This window comes from Neltuma alba, unplaced genomic scaffold (assembly GCF_004799145.2).
Source record: "Neltuma alba isolate B1F8T4 unplaced genomic scaffold, ASM479914v2 tig00011736_pilon, whole genome shotgun sequence".
Classification (NCBI taxonomy): Eukaryota; Viridiplantae; Streptophyta; class Magnoliopsida; order Fabales; family Fabaceae; genus Neltuma; species Neltuma alba.
Genome location: NW_021636364.1, coordinates 27,579 through 53,219, shown reverse-complemented (window position 1 = coordinate 53,219; position 25,641 = coordinate 27,579). Strand labels below are relative to the sequence as shown.

Genomic DNA, 25,641 nt, shown 5'->3' with positions numbered 1-25,641 from the left:
TACGATGTGCTCATGAGGGGTAGTAGAAGTAGAGTGGGGACACGGGACGTTGGTTTCAGACGGACTACGGAGATGGGAGGGGAGACTCAGGGTTAGGCTTAGCCGCCGATTCTTTGTCGTCCGCCTTCCCACGTTGCTCCCTCGTTCTAGGGTGGGGCCCTCCCACGTGTTTCATATCGGGTTGCTTCTTCTCCGCCCGTCTGTCACTCTCTCCTTGGCTCCCCTTTTATCCCATTTTCTTTAACATTGGAGCGTTCCCATTTGATTTCATAAATGGAGCCTCCAGCCCCCGAGCATGTTCCCGTTTCCCTACGCTAACAAATTAATCCCACACCCTTTGCTCTTGACTCCTTTAATTTCCCATTAAATGCTATCCCTTCCTCCGACTCAGATTAGCCGCATAGGCCGCCTGTCCTCAAATTTAGTTCTGTTCTGTTTATAAATTTTTAATTAAAAAAAATATTTTTTTATTATTATAGTATTTAATTGTTGAGTTGATCTTGATTCTAAACATAAGATTTATTTTTTATATTTTTAATTTTTTTAAAATATCCTTATAGATATTCCTTCAACCATAAGGAAGATAATTATGGTGTTTCAAAAAACATGTCATATTTTTTATAATTAACTAACTTACCTAACTTCCTTAATGTAATCAAATTAGTTAAATAGGTCTTATATTAAGGATCGGAGGAATATGATTCATTTTGTAATTTTTAACTTAAGATTTGTCATAACATTTAATATATTTTATTTATCTTTAATTATTTATTTTCTTTTCTTTATTATACTATCTCTTATCACATTTCTCCACTTATTTTTTTTCTTATTTATTATAAGGATATGTTTGGAAATAAAATTACATTTTTAAATTAATTTTAACTAGTGATTTGTTATCTGTAAATTAATTAGTTAAAATTATAATAAAAACAAAACGAGTAATACTTAGGCCCCAGATTGTGTCATTTCTTTCTCCAGTCAGCCGGGATCCGTAAGAAGGTTGGTTCTACACCCACGGAAGAGAATACGAGAACGATTTTGAGAATCAGATCTAATTATCAGCTTAATGACTGAAGCTTTTAGAAATAATAGTTTTTATAAGACAAGAAATATATAAAAAGAATTTTGTTTTTTTTGGAAATATTACGATATTAGTAATTTAGGGAGAATTGTTTTTTGTAGAAAAATATTTTCTTTAACATTTCAACACTGACCAGTGGCCGCCGGCTCACCAATAGTCAAAAAGCGTATGGAATGCATAACATCTCCTACGAGAAATTATTACGCCCAAGTGTAGAGGACTTGAAAGCACGTTAGCAAATTTGGAAAACTTGTGAGAAAGCTTCACATCTAGACATGTCTGCAATTTTATGGCGTGAGATTATATTTACATTGTATTACTGGTCTCTGCTTTTATTTATTTATTTATTAGTGCAATTTAGCGCGCGCACATCCCCCAGATGTTAGTGCCGACTTGGAATCCGGGACCTCATCCAACGGGGCAAATGGCGTTGATACCGGAACAATCAAGCTTTAACTTGTTCTCAGCCTAAACTGAAAAAAGTCGCGTTGTAATTCTTATATAAAATTTATTTAATTAATTTAATTAGATTAAAAAATTAAATAAGTTAGTTAATTATAAAAAATCGATATGTTTTTTTTTATAAATACCATAATCATCTTTCTTAATATTTTTATTTTCTTTTCTACTTGATTATATTTAAAAGAGTATTTACAGAGATAATTTTAAAAAATTAATACATATAAAAAATAAATCTACATTTAAAATCAAATCAACTTAAACAATTATTATATTAAGGAGCGGATGAGTAATATTTTGAATATTTAAATGACAATTTTGGGGGCTAAAAACGTCTGAATGAGCAAGGAGAGGAGGGGAGGGATGCCGACATCATCATGTCATCATTGCTCCTGCATTTTATGCTACGCTCGAACTATTAATTTAAAAGGTTGTTAAATAATTTAATTCTTAGCAAAAACATGACCATACTTGATTAAAATATAACTGAAACAAAATACTGGTACAACACCTGCCAAGATAGTGAATATCTCTCTCGTTGTTGTACGGTTGTACCGCAGTTTTCAGAATCGTCGGATAATAATTAAAATTAAAAAGAAAAGGTAGAGGGAAAGTGGGAAACGATAAATTGACGGAAAAAAGAAGAAGAGGAAAATCAATGTTTTCTTCCGAGGGAGAACATGGCGAGCATCGGCATCACCAAAACGTTTTTGCCAAAACAGTAGAAAGGGAAGAGGAGAAGAAAAGGCCTCAAGTTTAGGAACACGGCATCAAATGTGCCTCACACGCCTGTTAACTCCAGTCCATTAAATCCGATGCGGTCATCCCTACCAAGCCTCCCCCTCGGCCCTCACTCATTAACTCTTTCCTTATTTTATTTATTCACCTTCAGTTTTAAATTTAAGGAAGGATATAGTCTATTTTATAATTTTAATTTAAAATTTATTTACATATTCACTATATTTTTCAGTTTGTTCTTAACTATTTATTATAGGTTCCTATCATATTTTTTTATTATTTATTATATAAAAATATATTTAAAAATAAAATTATATTTTTAATATTTTTAACTAATATTTGTATTTATAATTTTTATTTATTTAAAGTTTGTAATAATAATAATAAGTGTCAGAGGAAGTATTTATTTATCAGTATTATTATTCGAGCACCCCCGATGTGAATTCTAATTCTAATTTTAGCACCCAATACAGTCCCCAAGCTTGTCGGCGTTAGCCCCGGCTGTCTCCTCCCCTATTTATACCCCTCAAACCCTCACTTTCTCTCTCAGCTCTGACCCTTCTTAGCTTTCCCACTCATGGCTGTCGACGCGCTTCGTCTTCGTCGCGATTCCCTCCCCGGCCCTCCCTCCGATCCTCCTCCCCTCCCGCCCACGGCCCTCCATTTCGGCTCTCCGGTATCTAAGGAGGCGCATTTTAGAGGCGTGCGTAAACGTCCCTGGGGCCGATTCGCAGCCGAGATCCGCGATCCCTGGAAGAGACGCGCAAATGGCTTGGAACCTTTGATACCGCTGAGGAGGCGGCCCGGGCCTACGATGAGGCTGCCAGGAGTCTTCGTGGCCCCAGGGCAAAGACGAACTTCGTCTATGCCGCTGTTCCCGTTGCTCCGTCTGTCCCGATGTCACCGGCGGCGGCCTCTACCGCTAGTGGCGGTGTTGGTAATGGTGAGAGATGTTTGGTAGGCGCGTGGGGTTTTGGAGGGCTCCGGTGTATCATGCGGCGGACGCCACGGCGGGAGTGCCGGGGAGATCGGAGTATAAGGGATACAAGTTGGAGAATGTGGATTTGGTGATGGGAGAGGAGAGAAAGATGCGGAAAGAGAAGAAACCGTTGATGCTTGATCTTAACCAACCAACCACTCTTCTAGACAGCGTTATGGTCCGGGCTTCTCAACGGTCGGCGATAAGGTGTTCAGAAGTTTTCCCTTCGGTTTTTTTTTCCCCGTTTTCTAAATGACTGGGGGCGGAGTATTGCCCTTGTGATGTACAGCAGACAGTGGAGGGTTTTGTTAACGAAAGTATTGTAACCTGAATCGATGGTCTAAATGCATGATGTATCTAAATACTGTAATGGTCCTGAGTTCTATCATGGAGCTGTTCTGTTTGCAGTAATAATAATCGAATCCGTTCTGAAAAAACTACACAGAACTGTTTATGAAGGGAAATGGGATGGGCTGACACGCACACACCCCGAAGGGGGGGGGGAGAGAGAGAGAGAGAGAGAGAGAGAGGCAATAAATGAGAGAGTTTTGGTTCAGTAAGTGTTGACCAAAAAACTTGAATGATACTCAGAATTGGGGGCGTTGGGAAAATGAAGCGGAGAAAGTGGGGAGGAGGCATGAGCTGTGGCGTCACTGTTGGGATATAAATGCAATTCTCCCGAAGTGAGTAAAGAAGGCGGTGCCGGTGCGGCGGCCAGAAGAGAATAGGCATGAGCGTAGGACACCCCGCCTCTCCATAATCATTAAAAATCGAAATTGTGCGTGAAAATTGGTATACTTGGTTTTTTATTGAAAAATTCTCAGCATACTAAATATAAAATATGTGTACTTTTTTCCGTCGAATCTTAGCCTGTGAGAGAATAATCTCTCTCGCTAGCCTAACCAGTAACCACTAGTTGGTACTATTTTGATTTCTCTCTACATTGCCTTTTTCATTATTCATTCCATCGTGGCATCCGCACAGCAAGGGTCATTATTTTTCCACCAAGACTATTGTCATTTCCCTGAGGAAACATAATGTACATTACAACGATTTCACAAGGATATTTGAAGCATGAAATTTTAATTAATAAATAAATCGGACCAGCCTAAGTATCGAGACAGGCCCAGAGGCAAATTTCTTTTCCCGACCAAACCCTATCCGACGCCCACCGCTGCACTTACTAGGAACAAACGCATCATTTATTACTACTACACGAGTTAATTAAAAATTTAATGTGGTTCGAAACACAAAATTTCAATCTGTTTTTTTTTGTATAATTCAGAATATTCTCAACTCACTTAGACTTAAGACTAATTTCTGTCAGATCAGAAGAAATACGCTTCTCAAAACCCGAATCTATCTCAATCTACTTTATTTCGTATGTTTATTTATTTTTCCTATTTATATTTTTTTCTCAATATTTAATCTGAAATCTATAACCAATTTTTGTTCATTAACTTGAGTAACTTTATTTATTAGCACCTACAAGGACTACAGGGCCTCTGATGGGATCAAATTTTTATGCTTAAAAGAATTTCTAGTTTATTTTTCCAAGGGGCCTGAGGGCTTCTTTGCTTCATTGGAACAGCAAGAAAGTAGAAAGAGAAATGCCGGCAACTAGCTTCGTTCAGTATGATGGAATGTACTTACTGAGGCCCGCGCATTCCACCTGTTAAATGTGGTAGGAATAAATGGTGCAAATTTAATTTCACTATTCATTTATTTTATAAATACTGTAATATTTTATCATAAAAGATAATTCCATGAATTATTACTTTCTTGTTCTTTTTATAAGAAATAAATATGGAAAACATAACAGACACTGAACCAGTGTCTGGGGCATTTGTTGCATTATTTTCATCACGCTCCCATCAATTATATGGAATAGTTGAATCAGTGTAATTAATAAATCACATTGTCACATGCTTAAAACCATATCAAGCATTTAATACGGGGTATTTTGAAAAGCACTTTAATTTTGTAACATATTCAATGGGCTTAACTATAACCAGATTTCTTAGTCTCGGGCCTTGATGATTCAGTTATGTTTCACTTCACATCATGTTGATATTCCACCAATGTTCACAAGAAGTTCCTTATGATTTCTAGTCCAATTCTAATGGTCATTTCTTTGTTACTCTTTTCCAACGTATCAAATCAAATATATCATAAAGAACTCGAAGCATCTGGGGAAAATTGGCGATCCGTGAAGAACAATAAATCAGGTATTCGCTTTACTATTAAAATAGCTGATCTCCAATATCTCCAAACAAAAAATGATCAAACGGTGATAATGTCAACGAAACAGGCCATGTGGAACCATGTTAAGATCATTGTGGCCCAAATCTTGGACGTCAGGACGTTCCAGCGCATAATATACACCTCTCGATTCAAAATCAATCCACAAGTTGCCAAGAAGCAAACGTTCGGACAGCAGCTCTCGATGCCTTTTAACTCCCAGTTACAAAAGCTAGCAACACAACTACACAAGCCTACTTTTCCGAAACATATACCTTTTACAAGCAATCAATTTTATAGTATTATTCACTTTATGACTACACACTAATTAAACTTCGATGTTAATATTCTCTGAACATTTGCCAAAGATTTGCAACGGAGACATGAGGAGGAAACTTTCTTCTAAATAACGAGAACATATGGTATACCAAAAGGAAAAAAAAAAAAAAACATACTCTTCTGCTTTTTAATATAGGATCCAATTATTGAGTTAGTTTTAGTCTTAAATACAAGACCCTTTTCTCATATTTATCAATTTTTTCTAAATCACTCCTATAGATATTCGCTCAACCATAATCAAATAGAAGAAGAAAAAAAAATATTAAGAAAGATGATTATGATATGTTAAGAAAAACATGTCACAGCTCTTATAATTAACTAACTTACCTAACTTTCTCAATCTAATCAAATTAGTTAAATAGATCCTATATTAAGGACTAGAGGAGTATAATGGTAACCTTTAACACGTTCAAATTATTGAAAACTGGTACTCCATTAAAAGCAGTTAAATTTTGTTTTGTTTTCTACTCCAATAAACCAAACATTTTCCAATACATCTTAACTCCGATGAAGAGGATAAGAAATAACAAAGCTCACTAATTTTTTTATGGAAACAACATCCATGCCTAGTTCAGCGATATCAGAAAAAGCATTGCAATATCATCTAGAAACTATATAAATAGTTTGGCACAGCAAATGAAAGGTACACCCATAACTAGAAAAGAGACGAGCTTGTACTCTTCATTTAAGAGGAATGAACCTTGAGGAGTGAGTAGCACCAATACCGGGCCTCCCATGCTTAACAGGCTTGTAACTGATTGAGAATTCAGCAAGATAGTGACCGATCATTTCAGGTTTGATTTCAACTTGATTGAAGGTCTTCCCATTGTAGACACCAATAATGCTGCCAATCATTTCGGGTACAATTATCATGTTGCGAAGGTGAGTCCTTACTGGCTCTGGCTTTTCACCGGGTGGGGCCTCCCGTTTCTGTCTCAAAAATAAAGACCATAGTTTAAAAAAATGTAAAATAAAAAAGATTCAGGATAGACAGTCTAGCTCAGAGCAAGGAATGGGAAAAGAGCTTATGGTCTGACATAATTCTTTTTTTCTTTACACCGTGGGAAAATGTGTTCTAAGAACAATAATTACTCAAACACCGAGCTGAATTTGCCCTGAAAAAAAGGTATTGGTTGAAGATGCAAAAGCTTTCAATTTCAAATTGAAGAAACATATGCCAGTATGTCATTTGATCAATGATCTTCACACGTCTCATTTTTGAACTATGTGCCTCTCACATAAACCAAAAATAGAGCCAAAGAAAAAAGATCACCCCAAACTGTCCAGCAGAAGCTTGGAGAAACTAGATTACTCTTCATGACCATAGATTGAAATAATGCAAGTTAGTCAAAGGCAAAAGACATCCCTATGGAGCTAAATCTCTAAACATCTCAGGCAAGAGGTGGCAAAGGCAAATGCTGAGTGATACAAGGCCCTAAAGTTAAAAAATATATATTATATAACAACAGACCGATAGATGCACGTACCATTCTAATGGCATTTGACATAAATTTTAAATTTGAAACTACGAAATATATAGTCTTTAAATAATTATCTTTCTTCAAATCTCTGTAATTTCCTAATGTCTTCTTCTGCTCACAAACTAATCCTTCTCTTATTGCTACCAAACAGAGGCACCAAGGATGCAGTCCGGAATGACAGAGAAAGCATCAAGAGTTCCTGGTTGGAGGTGAGAGGCACTAACCATGAATAAGATCTCACCGAAGCGTCTAAGGTGTGAGCTTTTGATATCCAATACATTCAACATTGCTACCAAGGGCTTTCAAGATAAAACAATAACAAAACAACAAGAGCCTTATTATCCCACTAAGTGAGGGTGATTACTTGGAAAGTGCTGTCAAGAAAAATAGGAAAAAAGATCTATTTCCTCGTTGAACAATTACTCCCTCAGCGACTTTGCCTAAATGTCGCCTCTATTTCCATATGCTTTCCGACTTTTTAAGCATACAACAATTGTAGTCTTATCCCACTCAGGTTGGCTATGTAGATTGCAACATGCCCTTGGGGTACGCCAATGCTAAAGTAAGCAAGCATATAACACAATACTTCATACTTTATTTTAACCCCATGGAACATAAAAATTCCGGTCAACTAATATATACCAGATGTATCTTCACAAAATGACAGCTGATTCTAATTTGGAAAAGCTAGTCTTGAAAATCAGACAACCCATATGTAGCTGATTTTCTTGATAAATGTTTAACAAGTAACAAAGAATCATCAGCATGACTGAACATTGAAAGTTTCCCGTTGATAAAAACGCAAAACCGATCATTTTAATGTCCAACAATATCGACCAGGACATATCGTAAACAATTGTCATGTAAATCACAAAAATCGTTGGATAAATCATGAAAGTATAACTTACCGCCTTGCGAAGCTTCTTTATCAATGCCATAGGCTTACGTTTCAAACCGCGTTGAAACCTGAAATCAAAACATAAAACGAAACAGGCAACCACAACAGTGTCAGGTAATTAGATCGTGAACAGGCTAATTAGGTAAATATAGTGGAGAGAATGCTCTGGATCAATCACCTTCTACGAGCACGAGCATGAAAGAGCTTTACAAGCTCGTCAGTAGACATGTCCAAGAGTGCATCCAGATCAACTCCTCTGAAACTGAACTTCTTGAATGTTCTCTTCTTCGGCTGCCCTGGTGCGACCTCTTTTTCAACATCCGCCTGAAAAACCCAAGATAAATGATAACGGTGAGTAATAAGAGTAGGCGAGGTGAAACTGGAAAAAAAAAAAAGAAAAACCGTTTGGTTCACCAGAAACCGGAGGAAAGATAAGGAAAATTGGACCCAAATAGAAGCATTCCTTCTCTAAAAGCTAGAGTATGTTTCCTTCAATTTCCTGTGAAGAAAATAGCGAGTTAGGAGAGCTAGGAGCTTTACCATGGCTGCAAACAGAGACGAGAGGATTGAGGCGCTGATATGTATGCTGGTCGCTCTAGGGTTTCAGAATGGCGGCAACAGTCCTGAGCATTTATAGGGTTCCTGAATTTTTGACGGGTTAGGTTTTTCGGCAGAATTTCAGTTGCGTGGGCTAATTGGATTAATTTAGGCCCTTAAGGCTCCTCGTTCCTATATAAAGCCCGTTCTAATAATATGGGCCTTTGGTATGAAGATAATAATATGGCTTTTTCCTATCAACAAAAATGACATATTAAAACCTAAAAGAAAAAATTACAAAAAAAAAACTACTGAAATAGAAAAATTACACACAGAGAGCCATTCATAAAAATATTGTCAAAATCCATACTATGTTATTATGGGTCCCAGTTTACAATTTTTCTATTTCCCCACCCAAAAAGAATTTTATGCACCTTGAGTAGGGGTGTTTAAGGTCAGCCCGTCCCAGTCGGCCCGTTCCGGTCCCGGTCTTATTGGGACGGGACGGACCCATCCTGAAATTTTCGAGATGGGACAAACCGGGACGGACGGGACACGGGACAAGGTCGTCCCGTCCTGGTTCCTTTTTTTTTATCCTATTTTATAATATTATTTTTTATTTTTTAAAGATTTGAGACTATTATATGGAACTATAGATATATTTATTTAGAGTTTTTATATTTGTTGATGATTGAGATTATTGATGATTAGAATTTTTAACAAGTTTTTATTGTGTTAAAGTTTTTGTTTAGAGTTTTTAATGACTATTATATGTAATATTTTGGGTTTTTGTTGAAAAGTATCCAAACAAATAAAAAAGAAAATAAAAAAGATATTTTTATAAGGCCTAAGCCCAAAAAACTATAATTAAAAAAATCAAATTCTATTAAAAATAAAAAAATAAAAAATATATATCAGGATGTCCCGGTCTTGTCTCGGATCCGTCCCGTCCCGATCAGGACCGAGACAGCACCAGGACGGACCAGGACAGGGAACAGATTTTTTGTCCCGTTACTATTTATCGGGATGGAACCAGAACTGGCCTGTCTCGATCCTGATCCTTCCCGTGAACAGTCCTAGCCTTGAGGATCATAATTTTTAAAAATTCTGCTAAAAATTTAAGGACACAGGAATTTTTTCCCTTAGTTATGTGCGTGCTAGAGCCTACATGTAGGCATGCCGATAACCCTCTCGACCAGCCCAATGTATACTTATTGATTTTTTTCTGTTTGCTTGTAATCTATAAATATTGATTTATTTTATATTACACTATAAAGTATGTCTTATATTTAGGATGGGAGGAGTATTACTTTTTAATATGTTTCATGTAATAAATTAAATTTATTATTATCAGTAATTTTTATTATTTCAGTCTTCTAATTTTATTTAAACTTTTAAAATCATTCTTGACTGAGTGTATATGTACGTGTTATGCGATTGATGAACATTTATAATTTAAAATTATGTTACTTTTGATCCAAACATTTTTTTAAAAAGTGAATATATTTTGAATGAAGACAATTATATTTTTTCATAACTAAAATAACATTATTATAAATTAATTTTTGCAGCGGGCTGGTGAAGCTTCGGCATAAGGGCACCATTTTGATTTGTAATTCAAAGTCACTGGGCCATTAACCTTCATTATGGAGGATGCAGGTCGTACGAAGGGCCCTTGTTTGATTCATGGATTAAGCATGTTGGTTGGTACTCTTTCTGATCAGTTCTTGAGTTACATAAATTAGTTTAGGAAAAAAAATATAAACATAAGAGATAGAATGAATTAAGATCTTATATCTAGAATTGAATTTAACCCTTCTACTAGCTTTTATGTCAGGTATTGGAGGAAGTATTACGCTTAATTGTAAATCTAGTATCTGTATGAGCCGTGGACCGGTTCTACTCCAATCTAACGGAATTATTAGCCCATAGGGAGAAAAAGAAAAAGGAAACATCTCATTAAACTACAAAGTTAAAGTGCCACGTAAAGTTGTAAACATGGTCTGTAGCAAGTCTTTCCATCTGATCCTGATACATGGCTCTTGTTAACTTTGTTTATGTATGTGAGATCACCTCCTCACTCTGGTTGGCACATTAAGAGAAATATTTTCATAATCTTTTAAATAACATGCGCTTCATCTTGACAGTTTTAACATGCTAAGGGAAGTGGCTTCTAAAAGGATCACGAAAACGAATATGAATTGAAGCACAAGAAAGAGTAGCATGAGCAGTTGGAGTTAATGGAGTATAGACCCACAGTGCTGCTAGCAATGAGTCTGGAAATGTGTGATAACTAAAGTAGTTGCATTCTTTAAAAGCTGGCACCAAGTTATTTGAACACTTGGTTGAAGTTAGAGTGGTGAACTGTTAAGTGAAAGCCCATGCACAAGAAAAGTAAGCTCTGGTAATAAGAGTAAACGAGACGCCTACAGGTAAGTTGGTTGATTTGCTGTGAACTTTTTGTTGTGGTTTTGGGTCCTTTATCGTTGGCATAATTAGTGTATTTTAGCATCTGCATTCTGCACTCCAGAAAAATAATTTGAACTATCTGTTTTAATAATCCTATGTAATCAACATTGAAATGGTCGAATTTTCAGTTTCATACAAAAAGTTTTCCTTGGTTGAAAATTTCAAATTAGTGGATGTTTGTTGAGCTCCTTACACATGCTCTTCCACCCCTTGCCAAGCTTCCTTTCTGGGTCTCAGAAGTTGAGGGTGGAATGCGAGTGCTATTCCATGCAGTTGTCATTTCAATCTCTCAGCCTTTTGAATTGAATACTTGAGCTCTTGCTGGATGTTCAACCTTGTGGGCGATAACACAATGTCTTTCCATATTGATCCAGCCTGACGAGCTGGGTGAGGGTGCTTGTAAAGTTCATATATAGAGTTGGCTTCCTCATTCAACTTACCAACCTTCTTCAAGCAGTCAATTTCATCTGGATCCACAAGCAATGTCTTGTCTCTCTCTTTCCATCCTATCAACTGCATAAAAACTATCGTTTCAGATGCAAAAAAGTGGCAACCATGGAAACGAAAATATTAAAGGTTAGCATACCAGAGAGAGAAACATCAAGATTGCATTTTTTTTTTCCTACCTCCTCTTATGTGTTATTTCTAACTATTCATGTTCATTTTACCTTGATAATTTGTTCATGATGATGGTAACAGAAAAAATGCAAAAGAGGTATAAAGATACGCTTTTATTGGAAATAAGTTTCAGAATTACAAGTTCATCTGTTCGCATCAAACTTTAGCAGCTAAGGTTAAAAATGAAGACAACAGATTTTGCATCTAGAAAAAGGAAAATTATGTGTGCCTACCTTATGGGGGCCTCCCAACGCATTTGTTACATAAAGTCGTGCATTGTCTACCAGTTGACAGTAAGTCAGAAATGCTTCAGCAAATCTCTTGTGGGACTTCAATTGAGAGTTTACTCTTACTGCTCTTCTACACATGATAGCTCTCCTGTTAACATTCGAAGTTAGCTGTTATCATTAGGCGATTGAGATTGTCAAATATAAAGATTCATGCTCCATCTTCACTACCTTATTCCTCTAACCACTGCAAGGTAAGCATCACATACTATCCCAACTAGCTCTATCCTATATGGCTTTCTCTTTTTGCCTCCATTTTGTTCTGGTTCTACTTCTTCCATTCGTTCCCAATAGTTTTCTGTCACAGTTCCATCATCAGCCACCCTATAACCAGGTCCCATGCGATACCTGTGGCGATGGACACATCTGGTCATAGTTATAGTCTGCACAACAAATGGTACCCAAGAGAGAGTGCCATCCATAACCACATCTCGCCCTTCATTTAATGCTGTTACCAGCAGGGACGAAGCTGCATCTGTAGATGATTGGTGTACCTGTTTGTGATGGTTAGTTTCTCTTGCCAGAATAAAAAACATTATACAACGATGAAATGTGTCCGAGGATGGATAGTTGAGATTTTATTCCAAGAAACCAGAATGAAAAGAACAGAGGTGTGTGTCAACTATCTCACCAGTTCAGCTGTTCGAATCATGTCGTGATGATGCCCTCTAGAGCTAAGGGCCTTATAGAGGACATCTGATTCTTTAAAGGCATCTGCTTCAATCCTTACGGCATTCCCTGCTGCGCCTGCCCAGAAAGGTCTGTTTAAATTTCATTCATAAATAAACGATATTAGCCTCTTGATGTTAGTTTTAATGATTTCAAAATGATACTTGTATGTTTCAAAGCATAAACGATGGTTGAAACAAGTAAACAAGAACATTTATGACCCTCCTGCAACAAAATTATCCCCATACGATTTGTTTCTGTGCATGCCATGTTATCATAATTATGGACCTCATTAAAATGAACTCGTGAGCTTTAAAATGTTTTCAGTTCTTGCTATATGCATCTTTGAGTTCTCGATTCATCATTAAACAGTGTACATTTTTTAGATGAGCGATCCTGATTCGACTTAATTTATGGATTTGATATTGTAATATAATGGAATGTTTAGCAGTATATTAAATGGAACCTTTATCACAATGCTCCAGCTATTGGGAGTTCTGTGTTGGTGATCCTAATATAGTAGAATAAAAAAATGCAAAAGCAAGCGTCATTGAAACAACAACTCTCACAAAAGACAACAACAAAAGCTAAACTCGTGAAATTCTGGATCAGAAATGTTGTTGGATCATACTCTTTGAGAATTTCTTCGAGCACGGTGCTCTTCCCTGCTCCCATGCCACCGCCCATGAGGAGGAGCACTGGACTCCTATCACTGTGAGCTACAGGAGCCATCACCTCCGTACATTGAGAATCGTCATTTGGTGCCAGCCCCATTGCTTTCATCTCTTCCACCAGTGTATTGAAAACCCTCGCCACCTTCAGATTCTTCGTAGCCCTCTCGAACCTTTGCTCCCTGTACAAACCAAGCAGTTCACTACAACAGGTCTATATAACAATAATGACAACACATTCCCATCATACGAGATTTGGCACAGGTTAACCTTGCAACCAAGTGGCGGTTTAATTTCAAACCTGTCATGGAACTAGGGCAAGTGAGATCACAAATGGAAGTGCCGATTTACTTGGTTCTCTCGGATCCATCTTAGTGGATGTTCATATTCATGTTATGCTTCATAACGTCGAAGCCTCGTCTATTTTCTCAAGTACCGATAGATCAGAGTTAGAAGGAGATTGTTAATTCTCACCTGGTTGCTGCCATGACTATGTTTTTGAGCTTCTTTTTGGGTTCGCTTTCGCAACTTAACACCTGAAACACCACCGAAATAGTGTTCTTTATCTGCTACAATTTTTTTTTTTTAAGGAGTAATGACGGTGAATTGTTTACCTGACTTATCATGACATCTGCGTGGCTCCAATGAAATGCAAAGTAACTAAGAATGCATCTCTCAAATTCCTCCACGAGTTTCACAAATAAAGAATCAGCATCCGGTTCGCTGGCAAAATATGCGTATATATCGTCTTCATAGTCCTCGGATTTTCTCACGTATTCTGATGCTAGTTTACATAGTTGCGGACAATTTCTCCTATCTAACCCCAGTTGCCTAGCTGCACCAAATCACACAATCTCACATGTACCAGACTAAGCCAATTCAATCCATAGGATTCAATACAATATCGATCTGTCTCTATATAAGTGTGTGTACCGCTATTCGTGGATCCACAAATGATAATTACCTACATAATGGGAGAACCTTTCCAGCTTCACGGCGTGCCCTGTTTTTGATAATCTAATTCGTGGAATGATCCTCTGATCTCTTATCCTTTTCATGAAATAACGCATTGAGAAGGCAAATATGAGCCCGATGCAAGAGGCTACAAGGATCAGTGAGAAGGAGGGCTTGTAGTATTCATCTGAAGAGAATTGACAAAGGGAAAGATCAAAATCACGAATCCTTTCTTCCATCATGAGAGGAATAATTTTGAAATAGTGCAGCAAATAATCAAATTGGCTTGTGTTGTGTTTCACGTACCTTGATGCATTTCTCTGAGAAATGAAAGATGGAAACCACCTCAAGTTATCGGAGAATTTCAGTTCGTGTTGCGAAATGTGATTCTCTTTGTTACGAACGATCCAAGCAATTTCTTCAGAACTTTTGTGGTTGCACGCCTATCTTTCCATTTGTTGGGAGTCGATGGAAAAGTTGGCAGGAAGCTAATCTCTTTAATTTGCATGGCAATATATGGATTACACGTATGCAGTTTTTCTAATGGTTGCCAATTTAATTTGTTTCAAATTTTAGTTGAATAAGCATTTATTTTTCATAAATAATGCAATGACGGACATGTTTTGTACGAGTTATAACTTCTGCACGTCATTTAAGAAATTGGAGTAAAATAACAAATAAAAATGTCATTTAATCCGTAATTTTTAGACTGATTCGTAATTTAGCCCCCAAACTTACATTTTGATGAGAAAATGTACAGAAGAATATGCTTGTAGTTTAAGAACAAGCTTGAGTGCCTTAACTTCCAAACTTATGTCATTGTCCGGATACATCTTTTATGCTAATATTATAACTATTTTATATTTATTACGTTGATTTTAAACATAAATTCTAAATTGCAAATAAACACCCTGAAAAACATAAAATTATAATTTGGTTTTTGAATTCAAAAAATTGTTTTCACGATCGGATTTTAAATATGAATCGTCAAATATTTTATAAAAGACCAAATCGCTTTCATATTAGAAATAACAAATCAGCTATTAAAAATAACATGTATAGTATTAAAAATTACAAGTTAAGTGTTTTAAAATAACAAGTTTGCACTACGTCACAACAAATATAGTATTGAAAATTACAAGTTAAGTATTTTAAATAACAAGTTAAGTATCCCAAGTAGCAAGAGGGTGATCTGATCTTTTACACAATATTTGCTAATTCATATTTAAAGTCCTGATAGCAATTTTTTAAATTCAAGAATTCAAATCCCAATTTTATTTTTTTTTTAATCTTTATTTGGGATTTTTCTTTTTAATATTATTTTTTGTCATCATCTAAAATATTTTTTTTAATAATTTGCACTGAAAACGGCTGAGAAACTCCCTAATATATATGTGCGTGTACATCTCACCAAGAAGCAGCTGCCGTGGAATGACAGAGAAAAATGGATCATGGGATTTCACAAAGATGCGGGAATGTCACGATCTATCATCACTGGGATCACGGACATTATTTATGGAGACTGGCACAGGGGAGATTCATCACACTTTTATCTTCGGACTTGACTTTGTAGCATGGTTCCTTGAAGACAAGCAGTGCTGAGTAATTTCGATTTCTTGTTTGTTTTTCGGCTTTATCTTCAAGCTTGGCTTACCGTTGTAATGCAAAAAATTATAAATTTTAAAAATAAAGTGACTTCTGGTGTTAAAACATATCTTTTTATCAACCTTACATTTAAAACTGAAGACGATTATTGTTATAATTAAATGTGTAGAAGGTTAAATATATAACTTTTTATTCTTTTTACACACTTATTACTCAGCATAAGGAATGAGCGTGAGAAATGAATTGCTCACATTTGCCACAAATCGTTGTAAAATCTACATACATTTTTATGTAAATTTACTATGTGTGTATGGGCGCGGGACAACGATTCTCCCATCCTTTTAACATTTTACAAAAATAAACATTATTATCGCTTTATTTAAAAATATATAAATAAATTCAAGCTACTCAGGATCTTTTTAGCATGTGTTTGGATTAACAGTGGCAGAAATATTTTTTTTTCAATCTAACTGGGTAAAAGTCATATGGTAAATTGTGATTTATGTTTGGATTAACTTTTGTAAAAAAAATCAACTTAAAAAATTAAAAATTATTTAGATGATTAATAAAAAAGTCAGTTTAGATGCAAAATTATTAAAAGGACATAAATTTTATTAAGTAACATATATTTAATATTAAATGTATATAATGTGAAAATTATAAAGAAAATATTAAAAATAAAATTATTAGAAATAAAGAAATTAAGTTATTATTATGAAGAAATTGAAAAAAAAATACTGAAATATTTAATTGAATATATTTAATGGATATATATGTGTGTATAAATCAGTTGCTGCTGGCTTTGTTCTTTCTTGTTTTTTTAGAGAGAAGATATGTATGTGAAAGAAGGTTAGGCAGGCAAAGAATTTAAAGTACAATAATAAATGCTCTCTAATAATTTTTTCTGCCGCACTGATGGTCTTTATCGTCAAAAGTAAAATGACACAGCTTATGGAAAAAACCCATCTGAGACAGAAAAATCAAATTGCTAAATCACCATTTCTTACAACCCCAGTTTTTACTGATTGAGAAGTCAGTTTGGACTCTCATGATACCAAACACATCCTTAATAGGACGTGCATAGAAAGTAGTTTTTTTATGTTCACAATCCTAGATTATTATTATAAAAAGAGATTTTTTTCCTTGTTTTTTCATTATAGTTATTAACTACTTAGATTATAATTCTAGCAGTTTAAATTTATTTACATATTTTTAAATAAAATTATAATAATGTTTTTGGAAAATACTAAACCATCCATTGAAATCTAATCTAGGGGTTGTGGCGAAGAGGGTAGAGGGGAGGGGCTTAATAAGTTCATGTGACAACTATATAGGGGTTGGCCTCCGCCAAAATCCTCTCCCTCCCCTCCTTCCCCCCCCCCCCCCCAACAAAAAAAAAAAGAAGGGAGAACGCACCTTTACGAGGCCACAGCGACCCGCCGCGTCGCAAATGCCGCCAGTAACCCTCGGTAAAGACAGAAGGGTTCCCGTCGACGGCACCTTTACCAATTAACTACCGGCTAAACGGAAGGACCCATAACCCTGCTTCTTTCCGCAAATGGTCGCTGCTTCTTCCGCGGTCGTTGCTGCTCTATCTTGGGTAAGTCGCCTTCTCTATTCCAACACTTCTCCACTTCAACCTCCTCTAGTTTACTGAAAAACCCCACTAGTTTAACATCTCTGTTCGCTAACCCCCGAAGAGACTCCTCTTTCAATTCCGACATTATTCCTGAAACTTCAATGTCCGATGACTCCGCCCAATTCGCACTGCAGAAATTCCTTAAAATAGACTGTAAATTGGGGAAAGTCTCTACAGATGAAGCTTTGCACTATTTTGATCACATGCTTCACCTAAAACCAACCCCTCCTGTGTCATCGTTCAATCTCTTATTCGGTGTACTTGCCAAGAACAAGCAGTATTCCACCGTAATTTCTCTTTGCAGTAGACTGATGTCATCCGGGTTGTTACCCGATTTTATTACCTTAAACATTCTGTTAAATTGCCTTTGTAATACGAATCGGGCCCGCGCTGGCTTTTCAGTAGTGGGGAATATGGTCCGGAGGGGTTTCTTCCCAAATAAATTTACTTACACAAGCTTGATTCGTGGAATGTGTAAAGAGAGTAAAACTAAGGAGGCAGTGCTGTTGTTTAAGAAGATGATTAAGCTGGGCATTCTGCCTAGTGTGGTGACATACGGGACTTTAATCGATGGTTTGTGTCGAAATGGATACACGGACAATGCACTTAAGCTGCACGAAGAAATGATCAGAACTAAAGATGAGTCCAGTTTGATTCGCAAACCCAACATAAAGTGTTACGCTACAATTATTGATGGCCTTTGTAAGGCTGGTTTGATGGACAAGGCGAAAGGACTTTTCTTGGAAATGAAGAGCAGGGGCATATCTCCAGATGTGGTGCTGTATAGTTCTCTGATACATGGCTTTTACAGTTGCGGTGATTCAAAGGAGGCTGAGAACTTGTACAGAGAGATGGTGGATCACGGAATTCAGCCTAATTCGGTTACATTTAATGTTATTATACATGCTCTTGTCGAGGATGGGAAGGTGCAAGAAGCTGAGAAATTGTTAGAGACAATGATTCAAAGAGGCGTTAAGCCTCACACCCGCATATATAATACGTTGATGGATGGATATCTTTTAGTGGATAAGCTCCACGAAGCGGAGAAAATATTTGTTTCAATTAAGAGTAATGGCCTAGAGTATGATATTGTTAGTTACAATGTGCTGATCTATGGTTATTGCAAAAATAACAAAATAGAGGAAGCTATGAAAATATATGAGGAGATGATTCATGGTGGGTTGTTGCCCCCTCCTTACACTTATATTTCCTTGATAAAAGGTCTTTTCCGGATAGGCAAGATAGAGGATGCATGGAATATGTTCAATCAGATGCAGCTTCATGGTCAGATACTGGACTCAGCAGTCTATCGCATATTCTTAGACGGGCTTTGCAAGAATAATCGTATTCCAGAAGCATTGGAACTACTTAATAGCATAGAAAATAACAATATTAAACTAAGCACTGAGATGTACAATCCCGTCCTTGATGGGTTATGTAAGTCGGGAAAGCTTGAAACTGCTTTTCAGTTATTTTCTAGAATTTCTCAAAAAGGTCTTGCACCAGATGTGGTAACTTACAGCATCATGATAAATGGGCTTTGTAAGAGGAAAAAATTAGAGGAAGCAGAGAAATTGTTTCTGGAAATGGAGAAGAATGGTTGTGCTCCAAATCTAGTTACTTATAACACACTTATGCGTGGTTTCTGTCAGGAGAATGATTCAGCAAAAGCCATTGATCTTCTTCACAAAATGGCAATAAAAAACTTGTCACCAGATGCCTCTACAATGTCTATAATGGTGGACTTACTTCCCAAGGACGAAAGATGTCCTGAATATCTGAATTTGCTTCCGAATTTTTCTCCTCAGGAGCCTACTGGAAGATGATATAAGATGGCTAATCAGTAGTACGATTTATTCAATGCATATTCAGAAGTAGTAGCCAAGAAACCATCAAATAACAAACACTGATGCTCTTTGCTACTTTCCAGACTCTTTTGATGGTTTTATGCTAAGGCAGGCCTCATCTGATGAAATCTTTTGGTGGCAAATCAACACAACAAAAAGTTGTGTGTTTTGGCTGCAATGGAAGTGTTATGTGGTGGTTATTAGAGTTAGAGGTAGTTAAGAGGATTGATTAGTTAGAGAAGGTTATTAGTATAAATAGAGGATGTTAGTGAATGAATGAGATGTCTTGTGAAAATAAAGTACAGTTACCTATTGTTTTCCTTGTTCTACGCTTAACAATGGCATCAGACCCCCTACTTTGGCCATTGCCGTTGCTCCTGCCGGTTGTCAGAAAAACGATCCTCACAGCCATCCCAGAGTTAGGAGCTCTGTACAGCCGTCACTGAGTTAAGAGCACTGAAGCATGCCTCCATTGTGAATCATTACGCAAACCAATTTGAAGCACTCTTACCGTTTACGCATCTATCAGAGTCCACCGCTGTCAAGCTGTTCATCAACGAACCTAAGTCAGAGAGTCAGCATGTGGTCTGATGCTTTGGCCCAAGTAGTTTTCCCTCTGCCATATGCCTTGCAGACATTCATGAAAGATATGCACCGAAGATGCAAGGGTAATGGTGGAAACCAGGTCGGTTCAAAATTAATTACTTTGATTGTTTTCGCTATTGGAACAGAGAGTACACACTGTACAAAGCGGGCCTTTTCCATGACAATTTGAAGAATATGAAAATGGAATGAGGGAACCAGTGAGGTTTTAAATATATATATACATAGCAAGATTGCTGCTGCCCGAAATGCCTATTCTAGATTATAATTCAGTTTAATTCTACTATAATTATTTATGTAAATTCTGTCATCATTAATTACGTAGCCAGCAGATTATCTGAAAGTATCAAATACATACAACATAGTCAGAGAAAGATTGAAAGGTTTTAACATACTCCACATCTTGTGCTTATTTCTTTTCAACAATTGCACAAGACTTTATTCTTGAACGCCGAATTGAATGAGCTTATACTTTCATTTTACTATTGTCTTCTTTCCTGGAGCAGTTCAGAATGAGAACGTGAGAGTTCATGAGATAATGCATAACTGTTAGAATATTTTTCCTCTCTTGATGTGGAAAACCACTTCTTCTTCTTCTTCTTCTTCTTTTTTTTGGTGAACTGTGCTATATTGTGCTCTTCATTGCGAGCGACAGTTATTTGAAGACACGAGTGCTGCTGGTACTGGTGAAGCGGTTTCCCTCGCTAACAAATTGTTATACGACATAATGGACAAATAGATACTTATTACATTATTTAGGCAAAAAGGCTAAAAAAAAGAAGAATCGATCTTATGGATCCCTTTAACTGCAAATGATGATTTCAACCCTGCACAAGGGGGGTTTGTATTGAAACGTGTGCCGTGGATTTTGATAGTTATTAAGATATTTTTTTATTCCCCCCCCCCCTTCCTTGTCCATTCAAATAAGAGGAGTAATGATATTTTCTCTTTTTTTTATTCTCTTCATTTTTTCTCTTTCTATTTTCTTTAGTCACAACTTTTCTATCTGTGGGGCAGTCATTGTTTTAAGAGATACTCCTCTACTCTTTAATATAATACCTAATTATTGAGTTGATCTTAGTCTTAAATATAAGACGTATTTATCATATTTATTAATTTTTTTAAATTATTCTTATTTATACTTCCTCAACCATAATCAAGTAGAATATGAAGGGAGGATATTAAGAAAGATAATTATGATATTTTAAGAAAAATATGTCATATTTTTTATAATTAATTAACTTACCTAACTCTCTTAATTTAATCAAATTAGTTAAATATGTCTAAGGATTGAAGGAATATTATTTATTTAAGGTATAAATCTGGACATACAATCAATTTCACATTTTGAGTTACAGTGATAGGGACATGCAGTTGAGCACATGCCGTTAAATTCTTGACTAACTGTAAGCTCCTGTTTTGTAATAAAATTTGAGGTTATATATATCCTATCTAAACCTTATAAATAATTTGATTTATTATGCATTTATATTATATAAACAAATGGAAACTAGCTTATAAACTCATTTTTATATAGATTCTAAAACAAGTCACACTGTTATGGACATGTTTGAAAAATAGTTTACCTTTTCCAAGCATCCGAGCGTGTTTGGCAAACCTAAAAAAAACACTTTTAGAGCACACACCAAGATTTCATTCAAAATATATCCAAACACTCTATAATTTTCTGAAACTATAGTTTTGTCATGAAATTATGGTTTTTCCATTAAAATCATGGTTTCACCAAAAGTGAAATTTTTTTCACTTTTAATCGCTGTGTGAGTAAAAGTTTTTGTCCCATCAGTATCAAAGTGTCAAATGCTTCAACCTTTCTCCTTTTTTCTCCTCCCTCGTTCTTTTTACTTTTTGACCAGCTCTCCTCCTTCGTTTCATACTTTAATTTTTTTATTAGGAAAAAATATTCATTTTTGTAAGAACACATTTAATCTTATATTTGATAAACACACACACATATTAACAATTAATTAATTATATTTTTATATATTGTTTATTATGTTGGTAAAAAAATTATTAACAAATTTATTATTCTGATTCTTAATATAAAACCTAATTAGAGAGTTAATATTGATCCTAAATGTAAGACCTATTTTATATGATTATTAATTTTTTTACAACGTAGGTAATGTAACTTTGGGAAATGTAACTAATTTGTAAACGTGCGCTATGCCTTGTAAACAGTACCTTACATATCACTACTCATTTTTAATATAAAACCTAATTAACTAATTTGAGTATATTAAAAATATTAGTTAAATTAGTTAATATAATATTTTTTCCTAAAATACTCTCATCATCCTCCTTAATTCCTTCCCTTCCTCTTTTATTTAATTATTGTTGAAGAAATATCAATAGAGATAATTTTTTTGAAAAATTAATAATACGTGATCTCACATATTAAACTAACATTAAATCTCAGATTAAGGCATGCATTGAAGATTAGAGGAGTATATAAAGCAGATATACAAACCGAAAAAACGAAAAAGGTTAACTTGGAAGTTGTAAGTGGACATTTTCTTCAGTGACGTGGTTTGATTTCATATTACAGAGCCAACAAGCTGACATAGGCGAAACGAAGAACGGACCTACCGTAAAAAGCTGTAACGACTTCAATAGCTTTTCTAGGACGTAATCATGGGGGTTAGATCCTGGACCTGATTGCTTATAAATCTAAAGACGCAAGTTTGGTAGCATAGTGGACTGTTCAAGCTCCACTATCCTCCCTTGAAACCTAAACAGGTCGTTCTCTTATTCAGCTAATCAGCTGTAATGATTGTAAGTCATCCCATGAGCCTAATTATATTCAACATCTCGCTCTGCCCCTGTTGACATTTTATAAAAGATGCTTGTGTCTTCTTTGATTCACGTATAGAGAACCACAGAACTTTCTATACGTATATACGTGGCTTACATCATAATTATTCTCTCCAGTTTTCTACTTTCGTGTCAGCTTACTTAAGACTGTCTCATCCAGAACCAAATGATTGGATAAGGAACATGTCACACTCAATTATTAAGCTTGATTATTGTCACCTACGTCAGTGTTGATTAAAGATAATCCAGCTTTATGATGGCAATCCCAATAAACCCATCATTTTGATATTTGTCTGATGGTGAGTGCTTAATTTCCAAAGTACTATTTGGGTACGTGTCAAACACGGTTGAGCAAAATAATGTGATAATCCCAGTTACATCAGCCATGGGTCTATTAAATAAATTCCATGCACCTTCAAAACTGTCCCCACTCCTATGTCGGCTATGTCCTGCCTTGTATTGTTTTCCTCTCTTCTTCGGACACACAACAATAAGTTAGGAATTTAGGTGGGTTTCTTTCTTTGGGTAGGTAGCTTCTGGGAAGGACGCGTAGACTTATGCTAGCGTGAACAGTACTTTAATTTCAGTTAGTATCATAGCCAAATGACAGGGATAATATTTGTACTTCTGATCAATCAAATTCCTCCAATCTTTCATCATACACTTTTCTGCCCATGACACCCGAATGAAAGAACTGAATGGCCCCAACTTTTTTAGCCTTTGCCATGATTTGACTTTTTAACTTCACGCTATCTTTTTTCACAAGATGTTATCTCAAAACTTGGTAACATGTAAAAATTATGCACTAAAAAATGTCATTTAATCCCGATAATGTGAAAATAATTAACCTTTTTAATTTTCCAGGGCATTTTTGTGACATTAGCAGGATTTGAATCTTGGATCTCTAGCTATACCTGACTCTATCATTACCATCTACTATCAAGTGGCTTTTTCTGGGGAAACTTTTATTGCTTCTAGATTCGTGGACATATGCCCTGACTCATAGTACAATTCTAACTTCCAGTTACGTTAATGGCTAGCTTAAAATCCCAAGGTGTGGCTCCAAACATTCCACGAAGATATGACAACACCCAGCAGACCTGACCCACTTGAAATAATGAGCTTCACATGAATACAATCCAATACCATAGTTTTTGTTTGTTTTTTGATGCTCAAGTTGACCGACAGAGGTTAAAAACCAGACCTATCTGGTAAAAATACTTTGGCATAACCGAAGGACATGTTATGATGAATTCTGAGACAGATGAAGCAAATTTACTGCTCAACTAAGCACGTGCAAGGGCTACCGAGTTGCAGAAACTTCCAGTTTAAGTCCCGAAGAGAATAAACTAACCGCAAAAAGATAAGCTTGTTGGCGAGAAAACAAAGCAAAAGTAAGACAACTTGAAAGTCTGAATCATACCCGCCTCTGGAATCAGATCCAACTGCGAATTAATCTTTCATAGTTGCGTTCTCTATCGCCCACTTTTTTTTCCACTATCACTTCTGGTCTTCAATTATCCGAGGATCTGGTTTGCTGCAGCACAAGGAGATAGTCATATTTCCAATGCTTATATGTCATCCATACAGGAAGAGAACATGGTGTGCTTGGCGGCTGAGGGGAATGAAGCCTGGTCCGAAATCACTCAGAACAGCTACGTATGAGAGTTTCACGAATGATCTCGAACCAGACGACATTCCCCTCAGCTTTTTCATGTTTATAGGACAGACAGGGGAAGAGGTGGGCAGTGTGTGTGAGAGAGAGAGAGAGAGAGAGATGGCTGAAGTTTTTGATATGGCCATGCATTGCTTTTCATAGAGGCCTTTATAACTTCCAAATGAGATTCTTTCTCGGGACACATGATTTGGAGTCCACTTTCTACACTATTTTTAATTTGCTTTTCCCACGTAGAGCTTTGGTCACACAAAAAAACTAGTAATAATTAATTGGTTGCCATCTGTACAAGTAAACAACTTTCTTATCATTTTACTTTCCGTTTTATTAATCCAAGAACAGAACGCTGTTGATAGTCCGGTCAACCCCAACCCCCTGCAGGTCCCTTTGCTCACCTTCAACAGTTTTCGCCAAACATATGGACCCGACCCGCTTTTGTAATTTCTTTGTCAATACCTAATTTGTTGTGTTTGATGTTAGATAGCAAAGCCAAAAACCTTGACTAGGCCCTGCACAGATTAAATATTGATGTAATACTTGGCACCAGCTAATCATCTAACATGTACTGAAAATGAAGATACTGCAGCCACTTATCTGATGGCATTTTATCGTTTAGAGTCATAGATCGTGTATCAATGTCTCTGACCTTGCGATAATTCCCAGCTCTCAAGTAAAGGATGCGTCTTTGATTCCCACTAGGGTAAAGAGAAAATGGTAGTGGAGATCCATCACTAATAGGATGTCATATGGAGCAATATTCCAACCTTGAAGTGTAAGTTTGACACAGAAAGATCGTTTAAAGGTATTTAAGCATACATGTAAAGAGAAGAAGGGTAAGAAAAGTGGGACAAAGGTTGGAAAGATGAGTACTACAACCCACTCTTCTGTGCAATTGCTGTGCGCCATCGCAGCCTACTTTCATTGACATACCCATAAGCATATTCTAGATGTAACATATATGAAAAGCAAATTCGAATTCTTTCACTGAGTAAAGTTGCCTTCACATAAAGTATGACAGA

General features: G+C 36.1%; 4 protein-coding genes across 4 annotated transcripts; 2 read left to right on the top strand and 2 right to left on the bottom strand.

Annotated features, from left to right (window-relative positions):
- The first annotated feature begins 2,855 nt into the window (after nucleotides 1–2,855).
- LOC114717433 (uncharacterized) lies at nucleotides 2,856–3,924 on the top strand. The gene is made up of 3 exons (XM_028902559.1): nucleotides 2,856–3,151; nucleotides 3,240–3,464; nucleotides 3,849–3,924. The coding sequence occupies exons 1-3, from the start codon at nucleotides 2,856–2,858 to the stop codon at nucleotides 3,922–3,924; spliced, it is 597 nt and encodes a 198-aa protein (XP_028758392.1).
- Nucleotides 3,925–6,231: 2,307 nt separating this feature from the next.
- On the bottom strand, nucleotides 6,232–8,819 carry LOC114717431 (40S ribosomal protein S15). Its single transcript, XM_028902557.1, has 4 exons — nucleotides 8,757–8,819; nucleotides 8,395–8,540; nucleotides 8,227–8,284; nucleotides 6,232–6,767 (listed from the first exon to the last, which is right to left on the bottom strand). Exons 1-4 carry the CDS (start codon nucleotides 8,757–8,759, stop codon nucleotides 6,519–6,521), a joined length of 456 nt encoding a protein of 151 aa, XP_028758390.1. The 5' UTR covers nucleotides 8,760–8,819; the 3' UTR covers nucleotides 6,232–6,518.
- A 2,439-nt stretch (nucleotides 8,820–11,258) lies between these two features.
- Nucleotides 11,259–14,739, bottom strand: LOC114717430 (uncharacterized). Its single transcript, XM_028902555.1, has 9 exons — nucleotides 14,728–14,739; nucleotides 14,432–14,608; nucleotides 14,082–14,302; nucleotides 13,942–14,003; nucleotides 13,428–13,649; nucleotides 12,759–12,888; nucleotides 12,299–12,621; nucleotides 12,074–12,218; nucleotides 11,259–11,735 (listed from the first exon to the last, which is right to left on the bottom strand). Exons 1-9 carry the CDS (start codon nucleotides 14,735–14,737, stop codon nucleotides 11,499–11,501), a joined length of 1,527 nt encoding a protein of 508 aa, XP_028758388.1. The 5' UTR covers nucleotides 14,738–14,739; the 3' UTR covers nucleotides 11,259–11,498.
- Nucleotides 14,740–17,544: 2,805 nt separating this feature from the next.
- On the top strand, nucleotides 17,545–20,336 carry LOC114717432 (putative pentatricopeptide repeat-containing protein At1g12700, mitochondrial). The gene is made up of 2 exons (XM_028902558.1): nucleotides 17,545–17,626; nucleotides 17,800–20,336. The coding sequence occupies exons 1-2, from the start codon at nucleotides 17,585–17,587 to the stop codon at nucleotides 19,489–19,491; spliced, it is 1,734 nt and encodes a 577-aa protein (XP_028758391.1). The 5' UTR covers nucleotides 17,545–17,584; the 3' UTR covers nucleotides 19,492–20,336.
- The last annotated feature ends 5,305 nt before the right edge of the window (nucleotides 20,337–25,641 follow it).

Coding starts and splice junctions, on each gene's coding strand:
- LOC114717431 (XM_028902557.1), bottom strand. Junction 8,285..8,394: donor CATGCTCGTGCTCGTAGAAG/GTGATTGATCCA, acceptor TTTTGATTTCAG/GTTTCAACGCGGTTTGAAAC. Junction 6,768..8,226: donor TAAAGAAGCTTCGCAAGGCG/GTAAGTTATACT, acceptor TTTTTGAGACAG/AAACGGGAGGCCCCACCCGG.
- LOC114717430 (XM_028902555.1), bottom strand. Junction 12,889..13,427: donor CTCGAAGAAATTCTCAAAGA/GTATGATCCAAC, acceptor AAATTTAAACAG/ACCTTTCTGGGCAGGCGCAG. Junction 12,622..12,758: donor TGATTCGAACAGCTGAACTG/GTGAGATAGTTG, acceptor CATCACAAACAG/GTACACCAATCATCTACAGA.
- LOC114717433 (XM_028902559.1), top strand. CDS start 2,856: ATGGCTGTCGACGCGCTTCGTCTTCGTCGCGATTCCCTCCCCGGCCCT. Junction 3,152..3,239: donor CGAACTTCGTCTATGCCGCT/GTTCCCGTTGCT, acceptor GATGTTTGGTAG/GCGCGTGGGGTTTTGGAGGG. Junction 3,465..3,848: donor TCTCAACGGTCGGCGATAAG/GTGTTCAGAAGT, acceptor AATGATACTCAG/AATTGGGGGCGTTGGGAAAA.
- LOC114717432 (XM_028902558.1), top strand. CDS start 17,585: ATGGTCGCTGCTTCTTCCGCGGTCGTTGCTGCTCTATCTTGG. Junction 17,627..17,799: donor TCGTTGCTGCTCTATCTTGG/GTAAGTCGCCTT, acceptor TTCGCACTGCAG/AAATTCCTTAAAATAGACTG.